This window comes from Chiloscyllium plagiosum, unplaced genomic scaffold (assembly GCF_037043375.1).
Source record: "Chiloscyllium plagiosum isolate Xiang-an unplaced genomic scaffold, Cpla_swu_hap1 HiC_scaffold_1, whole genome shotgun sequence".
Lineage (NCBI taxonomy): Eukaryota > Metazoa > Chordata > Chondrichthyes > Orectolobiformes > Hemiscylliidae > Chiloscyllium > Chiloscyllium plagiosum.
In genome coordinates, this window is record NW_028270139.1 from 71,024,980 (window position 1) to 71,048,877 (window position 23,898).

At 43.5% G+C, this 23,898-nt stretch overlaps 1 protein-coding gene across 3 annotated transcripts in view; it reads right to left on the reverse strand.

The window, feature by feature from the left end:
* The window catches only part of gabrg1 (gamma-aminobutyric acid type A receptor subunit gamma1), a 174,330-nt gene that overhangs the window by 21,813 nt on the left and 128,619 nt on the right, over window positions 1-23,898 (reverse strand). For 2 of the 3 annotated variants that reach the window (XM_087987787.1, XM_043700492.2), the window contains exons 6-8: window positions 19,241-19,378; window positions 14,550-14,702; window positions 5,699-5,904 (exon numbers count right to left, since the gene is read on the reverse strand). In XM_087987787.1, the coding sequence (XP_087843913.1) occupies window positions 5,699-5,904; window positions 14,550-14,702; window positions 19,241-19,378 (497 nt within the window). The remainder of the gene's footprint in view (window positions 1-5,698; window positions 5,905-14,549; window positions 14,703-19,240; window positions 19,379-23,898) is intronic. The other variant, XM_087987789.1, reaches the window with a different exon arrangement.

Here is a 23,898-nt window from a genome sequence, read left to right on the forward strand (position 1 = left end):
ATACTTGACACTGTAAGTAGGAAGAAAATGAGGAGAAAGTGAGCACTGCAGATGCTGAAGGGCTTATGCCCAAAACGTCGATTCTCCTGCTCCTCAGATGCTAACTGACCTGCTGTGCTTTTCCAGCACCACAATCTTGACACTACGTAGGGGCATGAAAGAAGAAAAAAACAGAACTGTGGCTTTAAGAAAGAGAACTCAGACCTGACAAATTCAATGGAATACTTTGACAAGGTAACAAGTAATTGGGGAGTCCAGAACTAAAGGCCATAGGTTTAGGGTGAGAGGGGAAAGATATAAAAGGGGCCTAAGAAGCAACCTTTTCACGCAGAGGGTGGTACGGGTATGGAAGGAGCTGCCAGAGGAAGTGGTGGAGGCTGGTACAATTGCAACATTTAAAAGGCATCTGAATGGGTATATGAATAGGAAGGGTTTAAAGGGGTATGGGCCAAGTGCTGGCAAATGGAACTAGATTAGGTTGGGATATCTGGTCAGCATGGACGAGATGGACCGAAGGGTTTGTTTCCGTGCTGTACATCTCTATGACTCTACGTCATATTCCCTCCAAGGCTATTGTATCCTCTCTAAGGTGTGCTGCCCAGAACTGCTCACAGTACTCCCAGTGGGGTCTAACCAGGGCTTGTATAGCTGCTGTACAACTTGAGCATCCTTGTACTCCAGTCTTCTAGATATAAAGGTCAGCATTCCATTAGCTTTCTTTATTGCTTTCTGCACCTGTTCATGCCATTTGAAAGATCTAATGCGCCTGAACCCTGAAGTCTCTTTGGACCACCACTGTACTTAACTTCATACCATAAAGAAAGTGCCCTGATCCATTCTTTTTCAGTTTGAAATATATAACCACGCTGTTGATTACTTTGAATTTTATCTGCCATAGTTTTGCCTATTTACCTAGTCTATCAACATCCCTTTGTAATTTTATGCTATCGTCTATGCTGTCTGTAATGCTGCCGAACATTGTACCATCATATGACTTTCTATGCCATTAACCAAGTCGTCAATACATAATGCAACAATTGAGGCACTAACATAAATCCTTGTGGGACACAACTTGTCACGTCCTGCCAATTTGCATACCTACCCATTATCGCTACTTTCTGTCACTTGCTACTTAACCAGTTTCTCAGCCATGTCAGAAATTTGCCCTCAGTTCTGTGGGCTTCTACCTTAGTTAACAGTCTTTAATGTAAGACTTTATGAAATGCCTTCTGCAAGTCCATATAAAGAACATCCATAGACCATAGAACATCCATGTTCACTACCTCAGTCACTTCTTCAATGAGGTTTGTCAGGCATGACCTACTTGTCATGAATCCATGCTGGTTCTGCCTGATTAACTGAAAATTTGAGGTGTTCAGGTGTTCAGTTGTCCCATTTTGATTATAGACTCCAACAATTTCCCCACCACAGATATTAGACTAGCTGGTCTGTAATTCCCTGGTTTTCCTCTTTCACCCTTCTTAATAAGTGGAGTGACGTGCAATTTTCCAATCCAGAGGGATGGCCCTTGTATCCAGGGAACTCTGATAGATTATAATTAGGGTGTCTACAATGTGGTCCCCAACTTCCTTTAATAACCTCGGATGAAACCGGCAGGTCCTGAGGATATGTCACTCTTCAATTCTATTTATTTTCTCGTTAATGATGTTTTACTTAAATGAATTTTATTCAGTCCCTGTTCCTGACCCACTATTAATTTCCTCAGAGCTATCAGCAATCTACCTTGTTTCTACTGTAAATACTGAGGCAAAGTAATTATTCAACATGTTTGCCATTTCCCAATGGTCATTGACAATAGCCCCACTTTCAGTCTTTAGTCGGCCAACATTACTCCTGACTATCTGCTTTCCTTTTATGTAATTATAAAATTTCTTCTGTTGATTGTCATGTCCCAGAAATTGTGCCCATTTTCTGCTCTTTGCAGCCTTTCCATTCAAGGCTATGATAGATAGATTTTTAATCAGCAAGAGAATCAAAGTAATGGAGAATAACAGGAAAAGTGGAGTTTAGGAGAATCAGATCAGCCATGTTCCCCTTGCATGGTGGAGCAGACTCAATGGGCTGAATGGACTACTTCTGCTTCTATATCTTATGATGTCTTGCTGTGCCTTTATCAACATTTTCACTTTTGATTCTCCCTACTGAGACAATTTTTCAAGCCAAGGGAAGCAGGCAATGGGGGGAGGTTTGTTCAGAATATTATGATTAATATCATGTGGAATTCACAAGCGGGACTCCCTGAGCTCTGAAGCAAATGACATGATTCAAGTTGGCTATGCTTGTAATGCCCATTTCATTAATCACTTTCTTCCATTTAATTGGTGCTCCGACTAATCCTCAGCCTAAAATGATAAGGACTTCAGGCAAGTGACTTCAGCCATTTGACTTCACTTGCTGATTGGAAGTCAATTGTTTCAGGAAAAACAAAACATGTCTTATATAATCATGATCTTGTGATTTTGGCTGTCTGATCCCAAAGGCATTGGAATCTTAGAGCAGTCTGGGCAGAATAAAACTGGAAATCAGAATTCTAAATTTTCTGCAGAAGTACTACAGAGGTGTTTCTAGGTTGTGCCACTACAATGTATACTTCGTTAACATGAATCTGCTATAACACTATGGATGAATTGGGGACACTATCTCTAAAGCATGAAGTTTTAAAGGGTGTGTTGGTTAGAACGGCATTCCGGCCCCATTAGTTTAAATGGTGCTGCTATTACAAGATTTTCTTACAACATGGGATTGCATGAAAATGGAACTACCATGTTATAGCAGAGCTGACTGTACATGGGGACTTACTCTGGATACCAAAGTGCATCAACAACCTAAGGAGTGTCAGTGCTAACTACTCATATTGGAAGATTTGAGTCAAAATGCACAGGCATTGCCTTCTTTCTTCTATGTTTTCTTGTTTACTAATAAGCATAGTTGAAAAATGTCGTGCTGGAAAAACACAGCAGGCCAGGCAGCATCCGAGGAGCAGGAGAATCGACCTCGGACATAAGCCCTTCTTCAGGAATGAGGCTGGTGTGCCAAGTGGGGTACTGAAGAGGGAATTTGGGGGAGGGGCGCTGGGAATACGATAGGTGGAAGGAGGTGAGGGTGAGGGTGATAGGCCAGAGAGGGGGTGGGGGCGGAGAGGTCGGGAAGAAGATTGAAGGTCAAGAGGGTGGTGCTGAATCCGGGGGTTGGGAGTGAGATTAGGTGGGGGAGGGGAAATGAGGAAGCTGGAGAAATCTACATTCATCCCGTGTGGTTGGAGGGTTCCTAGGCGGAAGGTGAGGCGCTCTTCCTCCAGGCGTCGTGTGGTCAGGGTCTGGCGATGGAGGAGGCCAAGGACCTGCATGTCCTTGGCAGAGTGGGAGGGGGAGTTAAAGTGTTCAGCCACGGGACGGTTGGGTTGGTTGGTGCGGATGTCCCAGAAACGTTCCGCAAGTAGGCGGCCTGTCTCCCCAATGTAGAGGAGACCACATCGGGTGCAACGGACACAGTAAATGATATGTGTGGAGGTGCAGGTGAATTTGTGACGAATATGGAAGGATCCATTGGGGCCTTGGAGGGAGGTGAGGGGGGAGGTGTGGGCGCAAGTTTTGCACTTCTTGCGGTTGCAGGGGAAGGTGCCGGGAGTGGAGGTTGGGTTGGTGGAGGTGTGGACCTGACGAGGGAGTCACGAAGGGAGTGGTCTCTCCGGAACGCTGATAGGGGTGGGGAGGGAAATATATCCCTGGTAGTGGGGTCTGTCTGGAGGTGGCGGAAATGACGAAGGATGATACGATGTATCCGGAGGTTGGTGGGGAGGAAGGTGAGGACCAGTGGGGTTCTGTCCTGGTGGCAATTGGAGGGGCGGGGTTCAAGGGCCGAGATGCAGGAAGTGGAGGAGATGCGGTGGAGAGCATCGTCAACCACGTCGGAGGGGAAATTGCGGTGTTTGGGTTGTTCGGTAGTGGAATTGGTCCTCCTGGGAGCAGATGCGCCGGAGGTGTAGGTGGAAGATGAGGCACTCTTCCTCCAGGCGCCGTGTGGTCAGGGTCTGGCGATGGAGGAGGCCAAGGACCTGGATGTCCTTGGCGGAGTGGGAGTGGGAGTTAAAGTGTTCAGTAGGCAGATGAATGTAGATTTCTCCAGCCCTCCAACCACACGGAATGAATGTAGATTTCTTCAGCTTCCTCATTTCCCCTCCCCCCACCTTATCCCCGGATTCAGCACCACCCTCTTGACCTGCAATCTTCTTCCCGACCTCTCCGCCCCCACCCCCTCTCTGGCCTATCACCCTCTCTCTCACCTCCTTCCACCTATTGTATTCCCAGAACCCCCTCCCCCAAATTCCCTCCCCCCTACCCTTTATCTCAGGCCTGCTTGGCACACCAGCCTCATTCCTGAAGAAGGGCTTATGCCCAAAACGTCGATTCTCTTGCTCCTCAGATGCTCCTGGCCTGCTGTGTTTTTCCAGCACGACATTTTTCAACTGTGGTACTCCAGCATCTGCAGTCCTCACTTTTTCCTATTAGTAAGCATACACCAGTTTATCAATCTTTCAAATCATTAATAAATCCAACATATCAGCTACATGATTGATATAAACCATAAAAAGCAAAGCCCGTAGGATGATGACTACCAAGCAGGGGTTGTAGGACTGTGTCGAGCAGAATCTCACTAGAAACAGTTTTCCAGTCACAAAAACATTAATTAGCTATTACTCTTTGTATCCTGCTACTAAGGCAATTTCAGCTCTACATTGCCACTTTCCCTAGGATCTCATGGACGTTTACATTTTTAACCATTCTACCATGCAAATTCCTGTCACTCTTACTAAAATACGTGTAGACTACACCAAATGCACCAAAACGGATTTTAATTTTCAATATTATTCATGCCCTCTCTTTGTTTCTCTAACTTTCTTCTTAATTTAACAGCAGCATACAACAAAACTTGTCAAATGGCACATCAGTCCACATCTTGCTACAATATTGGTCACAAAATCCATGTTATAAATATGCAGCACACTATTCTTCATGCTGTATGGTCGACAACCAACTCAGCCATTTTAATCACATAATTCTCTTCAATAATGAAAACAGACATTATAATCATATTACAATGTTGTTTTATTTTGCTGACAATGTTTCCTAAATGGATATTAAAGCCTTGAAAATTTCTGCATGATGACTAGCATCTGAAATGTCTTTGGCTGCTACTTCAACAGACATCAACACACTCAGTAATTCATTGAGAAAGAAAGAATTTACATTTATCAATGCACTCCAGGCAATTAAATACTTATGAAATATAATCACTTGTTGCAATGTAGTAAAGACAGCAGCCAACTTTACTCACTGCAAGGTCTGACAATGAGCAGTGAGATTAAATGACCAGATAATTGGGTTCATTGGTATTATTTGAGGGATGGATGTTATCCAGAGACCAGAAATTCCAAAGTTTCTTTGAATAATGCCTAGGGACCTTTAACATGCATCCAGAAAAACATATATTTAATGGCTTGGTTGGATGCTCAAAGATGGGAGACAAAAGGACTTTGTGTAATCATGTCAGGTGTTTATGTGTAATTTCAAGGTACAAGTAACATTTTCTAAAATTCAACTTGCTTTTCTTAAAAAAAAGTCTAATATGTTTTTATTGATCTTCAGTAAAATAAGTTTATTTTTAAAAAAGAACTTACAGATGGTTTGGATTTCTGCTTCTTTTTTTTGCTGTTGTTTCTGTTGCTGACAAAATAATGCAGGGTCCCATATTCCATGAGAGCAGCGAAGACAAAAAGGAAACAAACAGATACAAAGAGATCCATGGCAGTGATGTAGGATACCTTTGGCAGCGATTTCCGTGAAATTGTACTGAGTGTCGTCATAGTTAGAACTGTTGTAATACCTAGTAAACATGAAAAAACTTATTAATACCACGCAACATGTGAGATTTTGTCTTCAATGTGCAAAACTTGTTAGCATCAAAGTCCATCCAATGTCCATCGATGTTTTTGCATTGGTTGCCTCAAATATCATTGCTGCAGGTTTTTGTTCATGCACACCTTCCACAAGTCGCCAATAGGAAAGCCAAAAATCCTCATTTTTCCATGGCTGCTAGTATTAGCATTGCAATGGGAAGTAGCCGGAGAAATAATTACAGGGAGGAACAACCAGACACAGGATTCGTTTTCTCCGCTGCATTTTTCTAATACATCTCATCAAGACAAATGCCAAGAAAGTGTTAAAACCCAGCTGATCAAGACAATTAACTGAAGTATTAGGCATCGCAAGGTCAAACTTTAGATCCGTGGTCAGACTGTGTCAGGGACAGTACTCTGCAATTGAAACAAAATCAGAAACTGCTGGAAACACTCAGCAGGCCTGACAGCATCTGTAGAGAGAAAGCATAGTTAATGTTTCAGATTCAGTGACCATTCTTGAGAACCAGATCCTTCATTCTGATTTCCAGCATCTGCAGTTCTTTGGTTTCCTGCTGTGCAAATGCTTACTTTGTAATTAAATTCACAGAAATGTTTAACCAAAGTTGAATGCTTCCTGATTGTAGGTCAGACATTGGGTTGATGTCGCAAGGTTTAAATAAAGGGAAGGGCTGGGACTTCCTGCCCATTTTTATTTTGTTTCTTTGAATTTGAGGGAGCAATGCAGCATGTTCCTACCTTATTTTCGAACCACTTATGATTTGCTGACTGGGCGTATTTATACATAGAACACTATATATATATATATATGGATGGACACATTATTGGAATGTGAAAGGTTAGCACATATCCCTTCCATTTATGTAAATCTCAAATGCAATACGGTTTTCAGTGCAGCGGTAGGGCCTCCTCAATCAACCACTCGGTTATAATGCACTAGCTTCAACAAGTAGGAGAAACCTTTTGAGAAAGAACTGTGGGCTTTTGGACTTGCACTGCCCTAGATCACTGAGGCTGCTCCAAACACACTCCAGCCCCATTTCAATGGCACTTCTTAATGGAGGCTGGGTGGCTTCCCAGAAGACAAATGCCTGTATCAGTTTTGTATAGAGCATTGGTTCTGAAAGAGTTGATATTGGAAACTGCATTAGGCTGATGGTCACACTGGGTTGGATTGAGATAAGGTTTAGAATCAGTACATTGCGCTCAATGAGCATAGCTGCCCCTTTAGAATCTCATGGAATATAAACTTATATCCACAGATCCCCTTATATTCTTAGTAACTAATAAACTAAGAGCTTTTTTTAGGACACAATAATGGTTAATACATTACCACTGTAAGCTAATTAGCACTTTGAACCAGTTATAGGAATGAGGATTGGTGGCAGTGTCTTTATATCCTAAAGTATGACATGGTTAGGAGTGATGGATGTCATCGTAGGCAAAACAATGCAAACATTGAATGGACAAAGGAGAAGAAATTTCCAGAAGACCAAATGAGTTTACAGCTTTAAAGAATTTACTGTTTTAAGAGCTACTTACATAGACAGTCAACAGCTGCATGCTCTTGTCTAACAAACTGTCAACAGAAACTTGTGAAATGTCAAATTTGGGAGAAACAACACTCTATGGTAGTCATTACTTTAGACCTGGTAAGAAGCATAGAAGAATCAGTGAGGGTAGAAAGCGCTTAAAGACAAGTCACATCTGACAGTCACAGATTTCATTGGAAAGCCAAGGTCTATAGGGGCATTGCCTGGTTAGATGTTTAGTTAGCAAGTCAACATATTAGATCTCTGTCCATAAAGTTAGGGTCCTTGTTTTAGAGTCATTTGGTAAGGAAAAATAGATGGACCAAAAATATCAGGCTGAGAAGACCAGAAGTAAAAATAGGAGTAGACAGCTTTTAATGAGCTTTGCTGTCACATCGAATGGGCATCATAAGGCACACTGAAGTACTTTATACTATGGTCTCAGCACTGGAAACATCATAAAGCAAAATGAAAAATGAAGACAACAAAAAAGGGCCATTTAAAGATTGAAACAGAGTTTAATAGAAGTAAATGATTGGAAGACCTTTGAAACTGTGGGGGGGGGGGGGGGGGGGGGGGGGGGGGGTTGGCAGATCCATACTTTAATTTTCATTTCAAAATGGAAGTTTTTTTTAAACAGGCCACAGGCACTAGGCTTTATTTGGGGGAGTTGTGGAAAAGGATGTGTATTGTGCATTAGGCCCTGGGAGAGTGGGGAAAATGTCGGTTTTGCCTGTGAAATGGCAGGACGCCTCTATTTTGTATGCAGAAGGCAGCTAATGACTGCAAATAATTGGCAAAAATCCCATGAAGAAATACAGTTTTATATGTATTACTATGTTACAGGATTAAAAGCTTTAACGGAAGGTAGAGAATAGAACGTCACTATGCTGCACTGTGTAAAAGCTTTCAGGTAAGGAAAATAAAGCAGTGGTGCTACTTCCAGATGTAAATGTTTTCATGGAAAAGATATTACAGCAGCCAAAGGGTAGGGTTTCAAGGTTTTACACTCTGCAGTAAGATTAAATAACAAACTAGAAAAGTTGGCAGAAGAAATAATGTGACTTACAAAATTTGACAGCACAGATGGATCAAATGGAACATATGTTTGGATATCCTGGGGAAAACAATTCTCGAGATACCAATTTGCTTCAATCAGATGTAAAGTACTTATCATACAAGTAAATACACAATTGTATTGCATAGGACCTACAGATGATGACATTATAAATAGTCAAAACGTATGAAGGCTCATATATACTTGAAGGATTTCTACAAGCTTTTGACAATTAACTCACTTTGAGAACAAACATTATTCTTGAAATAATAAGAGTTAACAGAAATATGCAGGATCAAGTAATCCATTGATAATTTCATTAGTCATCTCTCTATTCATCAATATTGGACACCAGACACAACATCTCAGGGCATGCACCATGCGTACCAATCACATGTATCCATGGGATAAAGGCTCAAATACCAGGAACCATGCAGGGCAACTCCAGCATAACGCAATGTTTGCCTGAGTGCACAATGGCCTTTAAAAGATGGTGCCAACATCAGAGATGCCAGTCCATTCTGGGATATCCTGGCAGTAGTGAGCTGAGCCATCTGGGTTCACAAAGTGGTAGAATGGGGCTAAAATCAGATGAGAAGAGGGGCTGTGGAGGTGACGTAGATGGTTAATGAGATGGGCTTGTGTTGGGAAAACTGGTCTGCCTTGTGGAGAGAAATTCTCTTGGAAAGATGATGGAACTGACACAAAGTCAAAAAGAAAGAATTAGGGTCAGCTAAGAGTCAGCTCGAAGGAACAACAAAGCCTTACAGGACAAGCCATCTCCAGTTATAACAAATGACTGATGTATTTGTGAAACAATAGACCACTTCCAGAGGACGTGCAGAAGTATGCTGCTGTTACAGAGCAGAAAGAAGTCAAATGGTGACTCCTGTAATATTAATGCATTCAAACCAGAAGCATGAGAAAAAGTACTCAATGCATTCTGAGGGGAAGTTGGTGATCTGACTGACAGCACCTGTATATGTCAATAAACATTTAATTAATTTTAAGCATGATACAGGGGTCAAATGTCATAGTCTTATCAAAACAAATACCATTTGCTGAAGAAGCAAATGTTGCAGCCTACAGAGATGAAACAACGTGGTCCAGGTAGCCTAACAGTCAAGATTGAAGGTATAATACAAGCAACTCTACAACAGAAAAAGCAAAGGAAAGCTGAGCGTCTATTTGTGATTTATAATCCACGCTTCTCACTTTTAAGCCTAAGTGCATGCCTTGACCCCAAATAGCCAAAAGGTAGAAGAAAGTATTTAACTAGTTTTAAGAGGTCAAGAAACCAAGTGATACCCAGTCACTTCAAAGTAAAGCCAGTCAGAAAACAGGTGGGTCTGGTAACAAATGACTGTTATCCAACTGGTCAAGAGGAAGCTGGTAGAAAATTTCATTGGTCTTCCTAGACTCATGGCTGAACCGAAAAAGACGAAAGGATCTACTGACATACTTGAATTGGCTTAAGAGAACTGTTTCATTTTATCAACAGGAAGGAAATGTACAATGCTAAGTGGAATGTCTTACATCCCTGTGAACACTGCAGAATCTTTAAATGACAGAAGTACGTGTAGTTTGAGAGAAGGAACAAATATTGACAATAAGAATGAGCAGTATAACCCACCTGAGCTCAGTGAGGAATATTTCACTGAAGTTATTCAGACAGCAAAACTGTCTGCAGAACAAGTTGGAATTACACATTTTGGTTTGATGAGAGATGATCAGACAGCTTAAATCCCAGACCAACATTTCAATTCTTTGTCTTCCAGTGTGGAATTATCAGTGCTAGTGAACGGGATAATGCTGAGCAAGCAGCAATCTTCCAGCACCATGACTGAGGAGAGGAAAATGTCCAGAGCAGGCAGATGGGACTAGTTTAGTTGGGGATTGGACTGGACTGGTTCAGCATGGATTGAAAAGGCTGAAAGGTCTGTTTCTGTGCTGTATGACTCCACGACTATGACTATCAGTACTTCCAAGTTCGAAGAGAACACATTCTTCAAGAATTGTGAAACCTTCAGTATGTGTGAATTTGCCAAGTCCAAGACTTGGGGGAAGATTGAGTATTGGTTAATGTTAATTATGGGAGAAAAGATTGGATGGAATATTAAACAAGGTAATGACTCTGAAGGTGTTCACATTAGAGAATGTATGAAGTACCACCTTTTTTGATGTCATGCTTTATCCACGTTATCCTCATTGACTTAGGAACAATGTCTAACAAACTAATGTAATTTGTACCTAATCCCTATCATGGTTTTAACTGCATCTTAAAGATGAAAGCTCATTCTTGTGTAGACTTACCAGGGTTGATCCTCTCACACTGTAAACTAACTAGGCCCTTAGACCCAGTCAGTGAAAAGGACTGACCCAAACATAGCACAGTCAGGGCACAGCTTTAAGTCAGGCAGAAGTCTTGTCCTGACAGAAATAAATATTATTTCAAAATAATCCTGTATCGCAACAAAGACAGTTATGTAACACCTTTAACATGGAAAAGTGTCCTGAGGTGTTTCACAGGGTCAAAACTGAAAAACTAACATGGAATCAAAGATGAGATTATAAGAGGTGAAAGCAAAATTATTGTTAAAGAGATGAGTTAAGGAGGACGGTCTTTTAAGATGGTTTTATGAATACAATTCTGAGAAGGATTTAAGGTTAGAACAGCACTGTGGATCTAAACAGGTCAAGACCAAGACCTAGCCAATAGTGAGTTGATGAAAGGAAAAAGGCACAAGATGCCTATCAGAGAAAATAACTGTTTGACAGGTGTTACACAGAGAACACATCAGTATTCAGAGAATTAAACCCATGGATAAGAACTTAAGATAAATCTATTGGAGCACACAATAAAATGTAGATGAATGAGGAATGGTGCACAAACTGACTTAGTGCGTTGTGGCAGTACAGGAAATACAGTAGGGAGATTTCTGGTGTAGGAAGAATGGCCTTGTATCAGCAAAGCTTTGGATTAGTTGAATATAAAGATAGCAAAGGTATCTATGAAGGTTTCAGCAACAGATAGACTGAAGTAAAAAGCAAGTGAGCTTATAGAGTTGAATAAAGCAGACTCTGTGAAACAAAAGATATGGAATCAGCTTAGAGTCAAACAGGAGATCAAAATGATAAATAATCCAATTCAACCTGGAGAGGGAATGAAACAAAAAAGAGACTGAAAAATTTGGTTAGCTTGTCTTACAGAAAGACACTGCGGTTCGCCTGAGACTGGATGTCAGTCAAGTAACCCAGCAACACAGAAACAGTGGAGAGAGTGAATAAGAGAGAGAGAGAGATGTTGGGAGGGTGGTAGAGAGTTAACGTTAGTGTTATTAATTAAGCAGTTTGAATTTTCAAACATTCAATTAATATATCAGTTTCGCTATATGAAAGACATAGTGCTTGCTGAAACACTGACTAAAACACTACTTCCAAGAAAGTTTAATTGAAATTGCTTCTCCTTTTATTCACCAAAGCCTTTATTGTTTGTGTAGCTTTCAGCAAAACAGATTGTTTGATTGGGCACAAGTCAGGAGCAGCATGTGGAAAGTAAAAAGAATTGGAGCATAATTCCGCCCCAGAAGTAGTCTGGGAGCAGATACGGCAGAAGCCGTTCCACCACAGAACATACCAGATGGCCTCCTTTTTTAGAGACCACAATTTCCCTTTCCACGTGGTTAAAGATGCCCTCCAACGCATCTCGTCTACATCCCGCACCTCCGCCCTCAGACCCCACCCCTCCAACCGTAACAAGGACAGAACGCCCCTGGTGCTCACCTTCCACCCCACCAACCTTCGCATAAACCAAATCATCCGCCGACATTTCCACCACCTCCAAATGGACCCCACCACCAGGGATATATTTCCCTCCCCACCCCTTTCCACCTTCCGCAAAGACCGTTCCCTTTGTGATTACTTGGGCAGGTCCACGCCCCCCAACAACCCACCCTCCCGTCCTGGCACCTTCCCCTGCCACCGCAGGAATTGCAAATCCTGCGCCCACACCTCCTTCCTCACCTCCATCCAAGACCCCAAAGGAGCCTTCCACATCCATCAAAGTTTTACCTGCACATCCACCAATATCATTTATTGTATCCGTTGCTCCCAATGCGGTCTCCTCCACATTGGGGAGACTGGAAGACTCCTAGCAGAGCGCTTTAGGGAACATCTCTGGGACACCTGCACTAATCAAACCACACCGCCCTGTGGCCCAACATTTCAACTCCCCCTCCCACTCAGCCGAGGACATGGAGGTCCTGGGCCTCCTTCACTGCCGTTCCCTCACCACACGACGCCTGGAGGAAGAACGCCTCATCTTCCGCCTCGGAATACTTCAACCCCAGGGCATCAATGTGGACTTCATCAGTTTCCTAATTTCTCCTTCCCCCACCTCACCCCAGCTCCAAACTTCCAGCTCAGCACTGTCCCCATGACTTGTCCTACCTGCCTATCTTCCTTTCCACCTATCCATTCCACCCTCCTCCCTGACCTATCACCTTCATCCCCTCCCCCACTCACCTACTGTACTCTCCCCAACCTCACCCTCCTCTCATTTATCTCTCCACCCTTCAGGCACTCTGCCTGTATTCCTGATGAAGGGCTTTTGCCCGAAACATCGATTTTACAGCTCCTCGGATGCTATGCTTTTCCAGCACCACTCTAATCTAAACCCCAATATCCTACTTGGGGCTACCTCTGAACCAAAAGGCACAGGTTCAATGTCCACTTGTTTCAGAGGTGTGTAATATATCTTTTAACAGGTAGATTAGTAAATATGTATCTTATGTGAGTTGTATCTGCTTCTGAAGCCAAAAGATTCAATTAAAAGGAGTTAAATATAGTTCTTACGGCTCAAGGTATCAAACAGAATGGGGAGAAAGCGTGAACAGGATACTGACTTGGTTAAACAGCTATGATCATATTAAACATCAGAGTAGGCTGAAAGGGCCAAGTGGCCTCATTCTGCTCCTATTTTCTAGGTTTCTGTGTTCTATTTGTAACTTTGGCCCAAGCTAATGGAAATTTTCACGATGGCAGCCAAATACTTCCAAACAAACTTGGTAAGAGAAATGTGTCCCAGACAGCACACATGCATGTTTTTAGCATTCTTGTAAAACTGTAGCCTTAAATATTTAAATTTGAAAATATTGTTTTTGTTCAAGTTCTAGTTATCCAACAATTTATGCAATGTTTAAGGTCTGCCTCCTTAAACTGTTTCATAAACAAATTCTGAATCGATGACAAGACAGTCACAGTCATGCTCCCAGTAACACCAAATGTAAGTAGAAATGAGCAACAATAGCTTTCTCAATCTTATTGCCTTGTTTTGAAGAAAATGACTTTCACCTATGCACTGCTGTAATTACACTTCCTTCAGATTTATTTGGATGGAATAAAAACTCTTTGAAAACTAAATTGAAAAACCCTGAAAATGGGCACAGGAATTTCAATGAGCAATGGCCTGGACCCATTGACTGCAATGCGGGCAGCGCAGTCATCATGTGGTGTACGTGATTACTGTGTGCAGCTAACATGAACTGTGCTGGTCATTGGCTACTCACATTAACAGGCTCGATATCACAAGCGGCTACCACCAATTAAAGCTAGCCTTCACTATCTAAAATGGGGTTGGGGACAGGTTATGGGTGGTGGGATTTATGATTGAAGAGTATCTAATTTGGGAAAGAATGAGCTCCAAGTATTTTGGATCTGGCACTAGAGGTCTTGGGGTGGACATGGGAAGGAGGAGAGATGATCTCTATCTGCAGGGAAAGAGAAGGCCCTCTAGACACCCATTCAAATGACAGCATGAAGCGGTTGAGTGCTTGTTGGTTTCTCATCCTGCCTTATAAAACAGGCATTAAAGAACTTCATTTCTTCCCTATTGTCTCTTAGACTATATTAATTTCTTATGAATATTAAGTTTTTAAAAAAGCAGTTTATACATGTTAATGCTTTATAAATAGCTCAACATATTGACACTAAAAAGCAGATAATGTCAGGAGTCAAATCATACCTAATGATGTTCTCGCTGGTACAGCATCTTTATTGATCCAGAACGAGACCCATGACAAGACAACTGTAAGTGAGCAAGGTATGTAGGTCTGAATTGTGAAGTACCCCATTCTTCTACTTAGATCAAAGAATATTGTCATTATGACATAATCTCCTATGAAGAGAAAAATTAAATTACATTTTACTTAATTTTACTGAATAACAGTATTTTTTTAAAGGATGAGTCAGTAAATGAAAATTGTTCTTTCCTGTTCATCTTTTCAATAGAATTGATTACATATCTTCCTTGATTATATTGTAGGTGCACTTAGAATTATTCAAGAATATTATGGTATTCTAGAGGTGCCTCCTATGTGAACAGGCTAGCGAGCGATTTCTTTTAAATCTGTGGTGATTAACTAGTGCATGGACGTTCTAACATATTTATTTATTTGTGATGGCTTGCAAATAAAACCGAGATACAGGTATCTCAGAGCAATCAGATGGACAAACATTCGCGGTCTATTTGATAGATTCCTGTGCAGCCCTCGACAGCCAGACATTAGGCAAAGACTTGTTTCATAGGGTAAGGCCTTCAATCTTACAAGTGCAACCAAGATGTTTGGAATACTGAATGCTATGCCCCAACTGTGGGAGCAGACCAGGATATGAAAATAATACTGGGTACATCCTGAAACAAGTGCCTACTGACTCCATTAGATGAGTGGAGATTCTCATTTAGCCTCACATAGCTGATGTTCAGTGAAGGACAGCAACTGATGCAGATGACACCAAAATTGGAGGTGTAGTGGACAGTCAAGAAGGTCACCTTAGAGTACAAAGGGATCTTGATCAGATGGGCCAATGGGCCAAAGAGTAGCAGATGGAATTTAATTTAGATAAATGTAAGGGGCTGTATTTTGGAAAGGCAAATCAGGGCAGGACTTATACACTTAATGGTAAGGTCCTGGGGAATGTTGCTGAACAAAGAGATCTTGCAGTGCAGGTTCATAGTTCCTTGAAAGTGGAGTTGCAGGTAGATAGGATAGTGAAGAAGGTGTTTGGTACACTTTCCTTTATTTGTCAATGTATTGAGAATAGGAGTTGGGAGGTCATGTTGCGGCTGTACAGGACACTGGTTAGGCCACTTTGGAATATTGCGTGCAATTCTGGTCTGCCTCCTATCGGAAGGATGTTGGGAAACTTGAAAGGGTTCAGAAAAGATTTACACGGATGCTTTCAGAGTTGGAGGGCTTGAGTTATGGGAGAGCTGAATTGGCTGGGGCTGTTTTCCCTGGAATATCAGAGGCTGAGGGGTGACCTTATGGTGGTTTATAAAATCATAAGGGGCATGGATAGGGTAAATAAACAAGTGGGGGAGTCCAGAACTAGAAAACATAGGTTGAAGGTGAGAGGGGAAGATTTAAAAGGGACCTAAGGGACAACGTTTTCACGTAGAGAGTGGTGAGTGTATGGAATAAGCTGCCAGAGGAAGTGGTGGATGCTGGTACAATGCAACATTTAAAAGGCATTTGGATGGATACATGAAAGGAAGGGTTTAGAGGGATATGGGCCAAGTGCTGGCAAATGGGAATGGATTAATTTAGGATATTTGATCAGCATAGACAAGTTGACCAAAGTGTCTGTTTCCATGCTGTACGTCTCTATGACTTGATGACTCTATAATTGTTTTGACTGGAGAAAACAGGAATTGTGGTGAAATGAATGATAAGTCTGTTGCTTTGTTGACAAGCAATCATTTTTCACCAGCATGTACGTTGGATATACACTGAAGCAGTGCCAATAGAATTAAATGGAATCATTGAATCCTGAAGCACAAAATAAGGCCTTTCCAATCTCTGGGCTCTTTGAAAGAACTAATCCATTTCATTGTACCACTGTTGTTTCTTCAACTATTTTGTAAATTGATGCACACAAGTATATTTTTCGCCTTTTGCATTGCTAAAAGGACTCAAGAAGTCAATGCTTTTTATCTGGCACTGATCATGCCTGGGACTCAAGATACAGGCTTGGTAAAAAGGACATAACTTTATATAGCATGCACGATTATTTCCATCAAGAGATACAGTGCAGCAGATACTTGCACCACCACCTCTGAGTCTCCTCAGAGCAACTCACCGCTTTGATTTGGAAATATATCACCATTCCTTCACTGTCTCAGAGTCAAAAGCCTGGAACTCCCTCCCTAAGGCCATGTGTGTATACTTATGGCATGTAGACTGCAGTGGTTCAAGAAGGCAGCTCACCATCGCCTTCTCAAGGTCAACTAGGAACGAGCCATAAATGCTGACCAGCCAGCAATGCTCAAGTCCCACAAGTATAACATAAACAGGATGCTGACTGGTTGGGTCATCACTGACATGGAATTGCAGAAAGAATAGTTTAATGCTAATTTTAATTCTCAGGTCTGTCTACCTGATGATCAAGATAGATCAGGTTTTTGACAAGCTTTTTGCACGGCAGACTGTTTGAAAAAATTGGCGTAGTAGCAGGAAGCAGAGCATAATGGTCAAAAAGTTTTTTTTTTGTCATGGGAAGCCTGTATCCAGTGGCATACCACATGAGTTTTGTGCTGGGTCCCTTGCTGTTTGTTGTTGAATGATCTGGACGTTGATGTAGGAGGTGTGATCAGTAAGTTTGCAGCTGAGTCTAAAGTTGGTGATGTGGTCAATAGTAAGAAAGAAAGCCTTAGACTGCAAGACAATATTGGCAGACTGGTCAGGTGGACTGAACAGTGGCAAATCCGGAATTTAATCCTGAAAAGTGTGAGGTGTTGCATTTTGGGACGACTAACAAGACGCAGAAGTACACTTTGACTGGTAATACCCTCGGAAGTACAGAGGATCAGAGGGACTTTGGTGTCCATGTCCATAGATCCTTGAAGACAGAGGGGCAGATAAATAAGATGGTTGAGAAGGCTCATGGGATACTTTGCCTTTATTAGTCAAGGCACTGAATACAAGCACAATGAGGATATGATGGAATTGTCTATGGTGTTAGTTTGGCCACAGCTGGATTACTGTCTGCATTTCTGGTCACCTCATGCTAGGAAGGCTGTATAGAGTGTATATAGGAGATTCACTAGGATACTGCCTGAGCTGGAACAGTTCAATTATGAAGAGGCACTAGATAGACAGGAGTTGTTTTCCAGAACAGAGCAGGCTGAGTGAGACCTGATTGGAGTGTTCAAAGTACTGAAGACCATAAACAATGTAAATAGGGAGAAACTTTTCCTCTTAGTAGAGGAGTGAATAACCAGGGGACATAGTTTTAAGGTCAGGAGCAGGAGGCTTAAAGGGGATTTGGAGATTTAGCTTTTATCCAGAGGGTTGCAGATATCTGGAACGCACTGCCTGAAAAGGTGGTATAGACAGGAACAATAAAGATGTTTAAGACTTATTTAGATGAACACTTGAAACATCATAGCAAACAAGGCAATGGGACAATTGCTAGAAAATGAGATTAGAATAAATGGATGTTTCTTTCACCACAAAAGGCACAAATCTGAGTGGCCATTTGCTTGGAATCTCAGCCATCTCAGGCTCTTGCAGCACTGATCATCTAACAGGTTAAAGCAGCCTTCATCTCCATAGGTACATCCAATACTTCAGGTCCAATTCCCACAGCTCCCTTTGCCTCACGGCCTGGAATATGGCTCTAATTGCATTAACTTGTCTGTCACAGCCAAAGCTGAAGGTGCTGGCTGACAGGCAACAGGGAAGGCACCAGCTGGACAGCAGTAGTGGGAGGGTGAAAGCTGTCCTCCTGAACCACTGTCCTGCATTTTGCCCAAGCAAAGCAGCCAGGGGCACCACCATTAACCCTGATAATTGTCCAGTACGTTACTCGGGCCACAAGTCTCCACTATGATCACACCCTTCAATGGAAATGACTGACCCTGCAGCTGAGGCATAGCAATTGAAATGTGCACCATCCCAATCTGAGTGCCAGGCATTGGCATACTCAAAAAAACCAAATTGTCTGAGAGGGCAGCCTGGCATGGACATACCCACTCTTCCACATGACAGCCTCAGCACTGGCCATTTCTAATGTCGGTGCTGCTCAGCTGCTTAACAGAACCCACACACTTTGATGTTGTCATTATCAGGTGTAATGCTGATTTTACACACTGCTTGATTCTACTCTTCAACTCTCCTTATGTTCGTGAGTTTTATGTCTTAAAATAATTTGATGGTACTGACACTTGCTAAATATTGTTTCACAGGTGCCAGCTACCTTTAGTAGTTTGCTAAGCAGTGGTTTTCTTGAGAGTGAATTTTAACAGTATGAGCATTGCTATTTTCTCACTGCTGAAGTCAAGTCCTCAAGCTGAACCTGATGCTACGTTCTCTCTTGACACCCATGTCTAGCAGGTTCTGCAGGGAACAAACAGGATTTCAGACTCTAGATTAGCTTTCCATGTCTCAGCTCAGTCTGCTGACTTATGGAAATCCCAGTGTCAGCTGAGCTGCAATAATTCTGTATCAACAAGATAACAAACTGGTCTGTTTTTTGGACTCCATCATATAATGCAACACTTGACTACATACTTACAAAGAGTGGTACCAAGGGATTTGCTTTTTATCATACTCTTTTGTTTGATCAGAATGTAATCATGCCTAACATAAAAAAAATAGAAATTTGCTGTGCAATTTTCAACATTTTTCCTGAAGCAGTACTGTGTTGTCTTACCAGACTGGGTATGCATTACATCAGTTGTGTTTCTGAATCCATCAAATGCAAACTGATAAAGTCGCCAATGCTTTTGATGAGCAATTTCAACTGGATCTTTCTTCCAGCGATACACAATTTCATTTTTTGGGTACCCATCTGCAAAGGAAATTTATGAGAAATAGCAAAAAAAAGACATTAACTCGTACTGACTTCAAAAGTCTACTTCGAAAGTAAATGCTTGTCGTCAGTGGACAGATTAATGTAGATTTTCTGCTTGGGTTTGGTTGGCTTAAAATGCATAACTCAAATGAAGTGTAGTGGCAGATACATAGGGGTCTGTTGACCTGCAAAATGATGACCTCAGTGACTCCTGGCACTTACGCTAGGAATGTTAGGATTCTGATCTCTAGGCTCTGATGTCAAACAATTTGAGAGAAAAAAATCTATTCCTCTCAAGGGCAACACAGTGGCTCAGCGATGAGCACTGCTGCCTCACAGCGCCAGGAACCCAGGTTCGATTCCAGTCTTGGGAGACGGTCTGTGTGGAGTTTACACATTCTCCCCGTGTCGCCCTGTGGGTTTCCTCCAAGTACTCCAGTTTCCTCCCACAGTCTAAAGATGTACAGGGTCAAGTGAATTGACCATCGTGTTCAGGGATATGTAGGTTAGGTTCATTAGTCATGGGAAATGTAGAGCATTAGGGCAAGGAATAGGTCTGGGTGGGATACACATTGGACGGTCGGTGTGGACCTGTTGGCCCAAATGGCCTGTTTCCACACTGTAGAGATTCTATGATTGGTTGGACATAGATTTGGGGCTAAGCAGTTCAATGAACAGGCCTTGAACGTCTTATACAACCATTCACTAGCTTCTCCTGGATAACCAAAGTTATTTGAATTATTTAAATTCAATCAGCATCAGGGCAATTCAACGTGGCTTGCCACATTGCAATTTAGTCAGCTTTACATTTCAGTAAAAGGTTTCTCAAATTAAAAATAATTAAATACCTTTCTTCAATAAAACACTGAGCCTAAATTTTTGTGGGGCTTGACTCCGATAACCCTGATGGAAGGCAGAGCTGGTTCTTCCATTTGACAAACTTTCAGGGTCAATACCAATAGCTAGAGATATGGCAAAACAAATGCAGCCTCTTCTTGTCATAGTGAATACAAACTATATCAAACCTATGGACTAGTGTTGTTTGGAAGCAAGAGTTGAAGGGTGTGGTGCTGGAAAAGCACAGGTCAGGCAGCATCCCAGGTGCAGGACAGTCGACGTTTCGAGCATAAACTCTTCATCAGGAATGAGGGGGGGGGGGTAGCCCAAGGGAGCTGAAAGATAAATGGGATGGGGGTGGGACGAGGGATGAGGTAGGTGGGAATAGGTAGATGAAGGTAGGGGCGAAGGTGATAGGTCAGAGAGGTAGGTGGAGCTGATAGGTCGGAAGGAAGATGGGCAGGTAGGACAGTTCAAGAGGGCAGTGCCAGGTTGCAGGGCTGGATCTGGGGTAAGGTGGGGAGGGGAAATGACGAAACTGGTGAAATCCACATCAATCCGTGTGGTTGGAGGGTCCCAAGGCGGAAGGTGAAACATTCTTCCTCCAGGCCTCGGTAGCTAGAGTTTGGTGGTGTAGGAGGCCTAGGACTTGCATATCCTTGGCAGAGTGGGAGGGGGAGATAAAGTGTTCAGCCACATGGTAGTGAAGTTGTTCAGTGCGGGTGTCCCAGAGATATTCTCTTAAATGTTCCACAAGTTGGTGGCCTGTCTCCCCAATGTAGAGGAGATCACATTAAGAGCAATGGACACAGTAGATGTTGTGTGTGGAAGTACAGGCAAATCTCTGTCAGATGTGGAAGGACCCTTTGGGGCCTTGGACAGAAGTGAGCGGGGAGGTCTGGACGCAGGTTTTGCACTTGTTACGGTGACAAGGTAAGTTGCCAAGAGTGGAGGGTGGGTTGGTGGGGCTGTGGACCTAACAAAGGAATCGCGGAAGGAATGGTCTCTCCGGAATGCAGATAGGGGGGGGGTGGGAAATATATCTATGGTGGTGGGGTCTGTTTGTAGGTGGTGGAAGTGGCAAAGGATGATTTGTTGTATGTAGGTGGCAGAAATGGCGGATGATGATGCATTGTATATGGAGGTTGGTGGGGTGGAAGGTGAGGACCAGGGGGGTTCTGTCCTTGTTGCGTAGGAAGGGGTGGCATTCAAGAGCAGAGATACAGGAGGTGGAGATGATGTGCTGGAGGGCATTGTCAACTATGTGGGAGGGGAAATTGCGGTGTTTGCAGAAGGAGGCCACCTGGGAAGTTCTATGGTGGAACTGGTCCTCCTGGGAGGCGGACGGATTGGGAATAAGGGATAGCGCTTCTACAGGAGGAGGTGTAGTCCAGGTAGCTGTGGAAAACGGTGGCTTTGTAGTAGATGTCTGTGTTGAGACGGTCACCGGAAATAGAGATGGAGAGGTCCAGGAAGAGGAGCAAGTTGTCCGAGATGGTCCGGGTGTACTTGAGGTCACAGTGGAAGGTGTTCGTGAAGTTGATGAACTGTTCAACCCTCTCGTGGGAGCACTAGGTGGCGCCAATACAGTCACTGATGTAGCGGAGGAAAAGGTGGGGGATGGTGTCAGTGTAGCTGCAGAAGATGGACTGTTCCACATACCCCAGAAAAAGGCAGGCATACTGGGGCCCATATGGGTGCCCACGGCTATCCCTTTTGTCTGGAGGAACTGGGAGGATTGGAAAGAAAAGCTGTTGAGGACGAGGACCAGTTCAGCAATCAAATGAGTGTGTCAGTTGAAGGGTACTGGTTGGGGTGGCAGGACAGTAAGAAATGGAGTGCTTGGAGGCCTTCATCATGGTGGACAGATGTGTACAGGGATTGGCTGTCCATGGTGAAGATGAGGTATTGGGGGCCAGGGAAGCGGAGGTCATGGAGGAGGTGGAGGGTGTGGGTTGTGTCCTGAATGTATGTGAGAAGTTGCTGGACCAAAGGGGACAGTACGATGTCAAGATATGCAGAGGTAAGTTCGGTGGGACAGCAGCAGGCTGAGTCAATGGGTCAACTGGGGCAGTCAGGTTTGTGAATATTTGATGGGAGGTAGAACTGGGGCAGTACTAGGTTCCCAAACTATGAGATTGGAAGCTGTTGGTGAGAGATCCCCTGAGGTGATGAGGTTGTGGATGGTCTAGGAGATGATGGTTTGGTGATGGAAGGTGAGGTTGTGGTCGAGGGGGGCGGTAAGAGGAGGTGTGCGTGAGTTGTCGCCTGGCTTCAGCGGTGTAGAGGTCGGTGTGCCAAACTACCACTGCACTGCATCCCCCCCCTCCCCCCCCCATCCGCTGATTTGATGGTGAGGTTGGGATTGGAGATCTGCGCGTTCTGAGGGTGAGAGGTTGGGGCTGGACACCATGGACATCCAAGTCCCTGTATACCTCCATTCACCATGATGAAGGACGAGGAGGTTGAACAGTTCATGAACTTCATGAACGCTATCCCTTATTCCAAATTCCTCCCCCTCTACCACATCTGCTCCCCAGCGGACCAATTCCACCACAGAACATCCCAGATGGCCGCCTTCTTCAAAGACACCATTTACCCTCCCATGTGGTCAACAATGCACTCCAACACATCTCCTCCACTTCCCATATCTCCGCCCTTGAAACTCACCTTTCCAAAAACAATAAGGACAGAACACCTCGGTCCTCACCTTCCACCCCACCAACCTCCAGATATATTGCATCATCCTTTTCCACAACAGACTCCACCACCAGGGATATATTTCCCTCCCCACCCCTATCTGTGTTCTGGAGAGACCATTCCCTCCACGACGCCCTTCTTAGGTCCATGCCCACCAACAGCCCACTCTCAACTTCGGGCACCTTCCCCTGCCACTGCAAGAAGTGTAAAACCTGCGCCCACACCTCCCCCTCACCTCTATCCAAGGCCCCAAAGAGTCCTTGCACATCCAACAGAGATTTGCCTGCACTTCCACATACATCATCTACTGTACCCGTTGCTCTCAATGTGGTCTCCTCTGCTTTGGCGAGACAAGAGGGAAACATGTGGAACATTTCCGAGAACATATCTGGGACACACTCACTAAACAACCCCACCACCCTGTGGCTGAACACTTTAACTCCCGCTCCTACTCCACCAAGGACATGCAAATCCTGGGCCTCCTCCATCGCCAAATTCTAGCCACCTGACGCCTGGAGGAAGAACGCCTTATATTCCGCCTTGGGACTCTCCAACCACAAGGGATCAATGTGGATTTCACAAATTTCTCCATTTCCCCTCCCCTGCCTTAACTCTGATCCTCTAGCTTGGCACCGCCCTCTTGAACTGTCCATTTTCCTTCCCACCTATCTGTTCCACTGTCCTCTTCGACCTTTCACCATTACCCCACCTTCATCTACCTATCACATTCCCATCTACCTTCCCCCCAGCCCCACCCCCCTCCCATTTATCTCTCAGCCCCCTTGGGCCACCCCCACATTCGTGAAGATGAGCTTATGCTCGAAACATCGATTCTCCTACTCCTCGGATGCTGCCGGACTGGCTGTGCTTTTCCAGCACCAGTCTTCGACTCTGATCTCTAGCACCTGCAGTCCTCACTTTTTCCTTGTTTGGAAGCAAGGCAATGATAAAAATGAAATGTCTCTGTTTCTCCAGAAGGA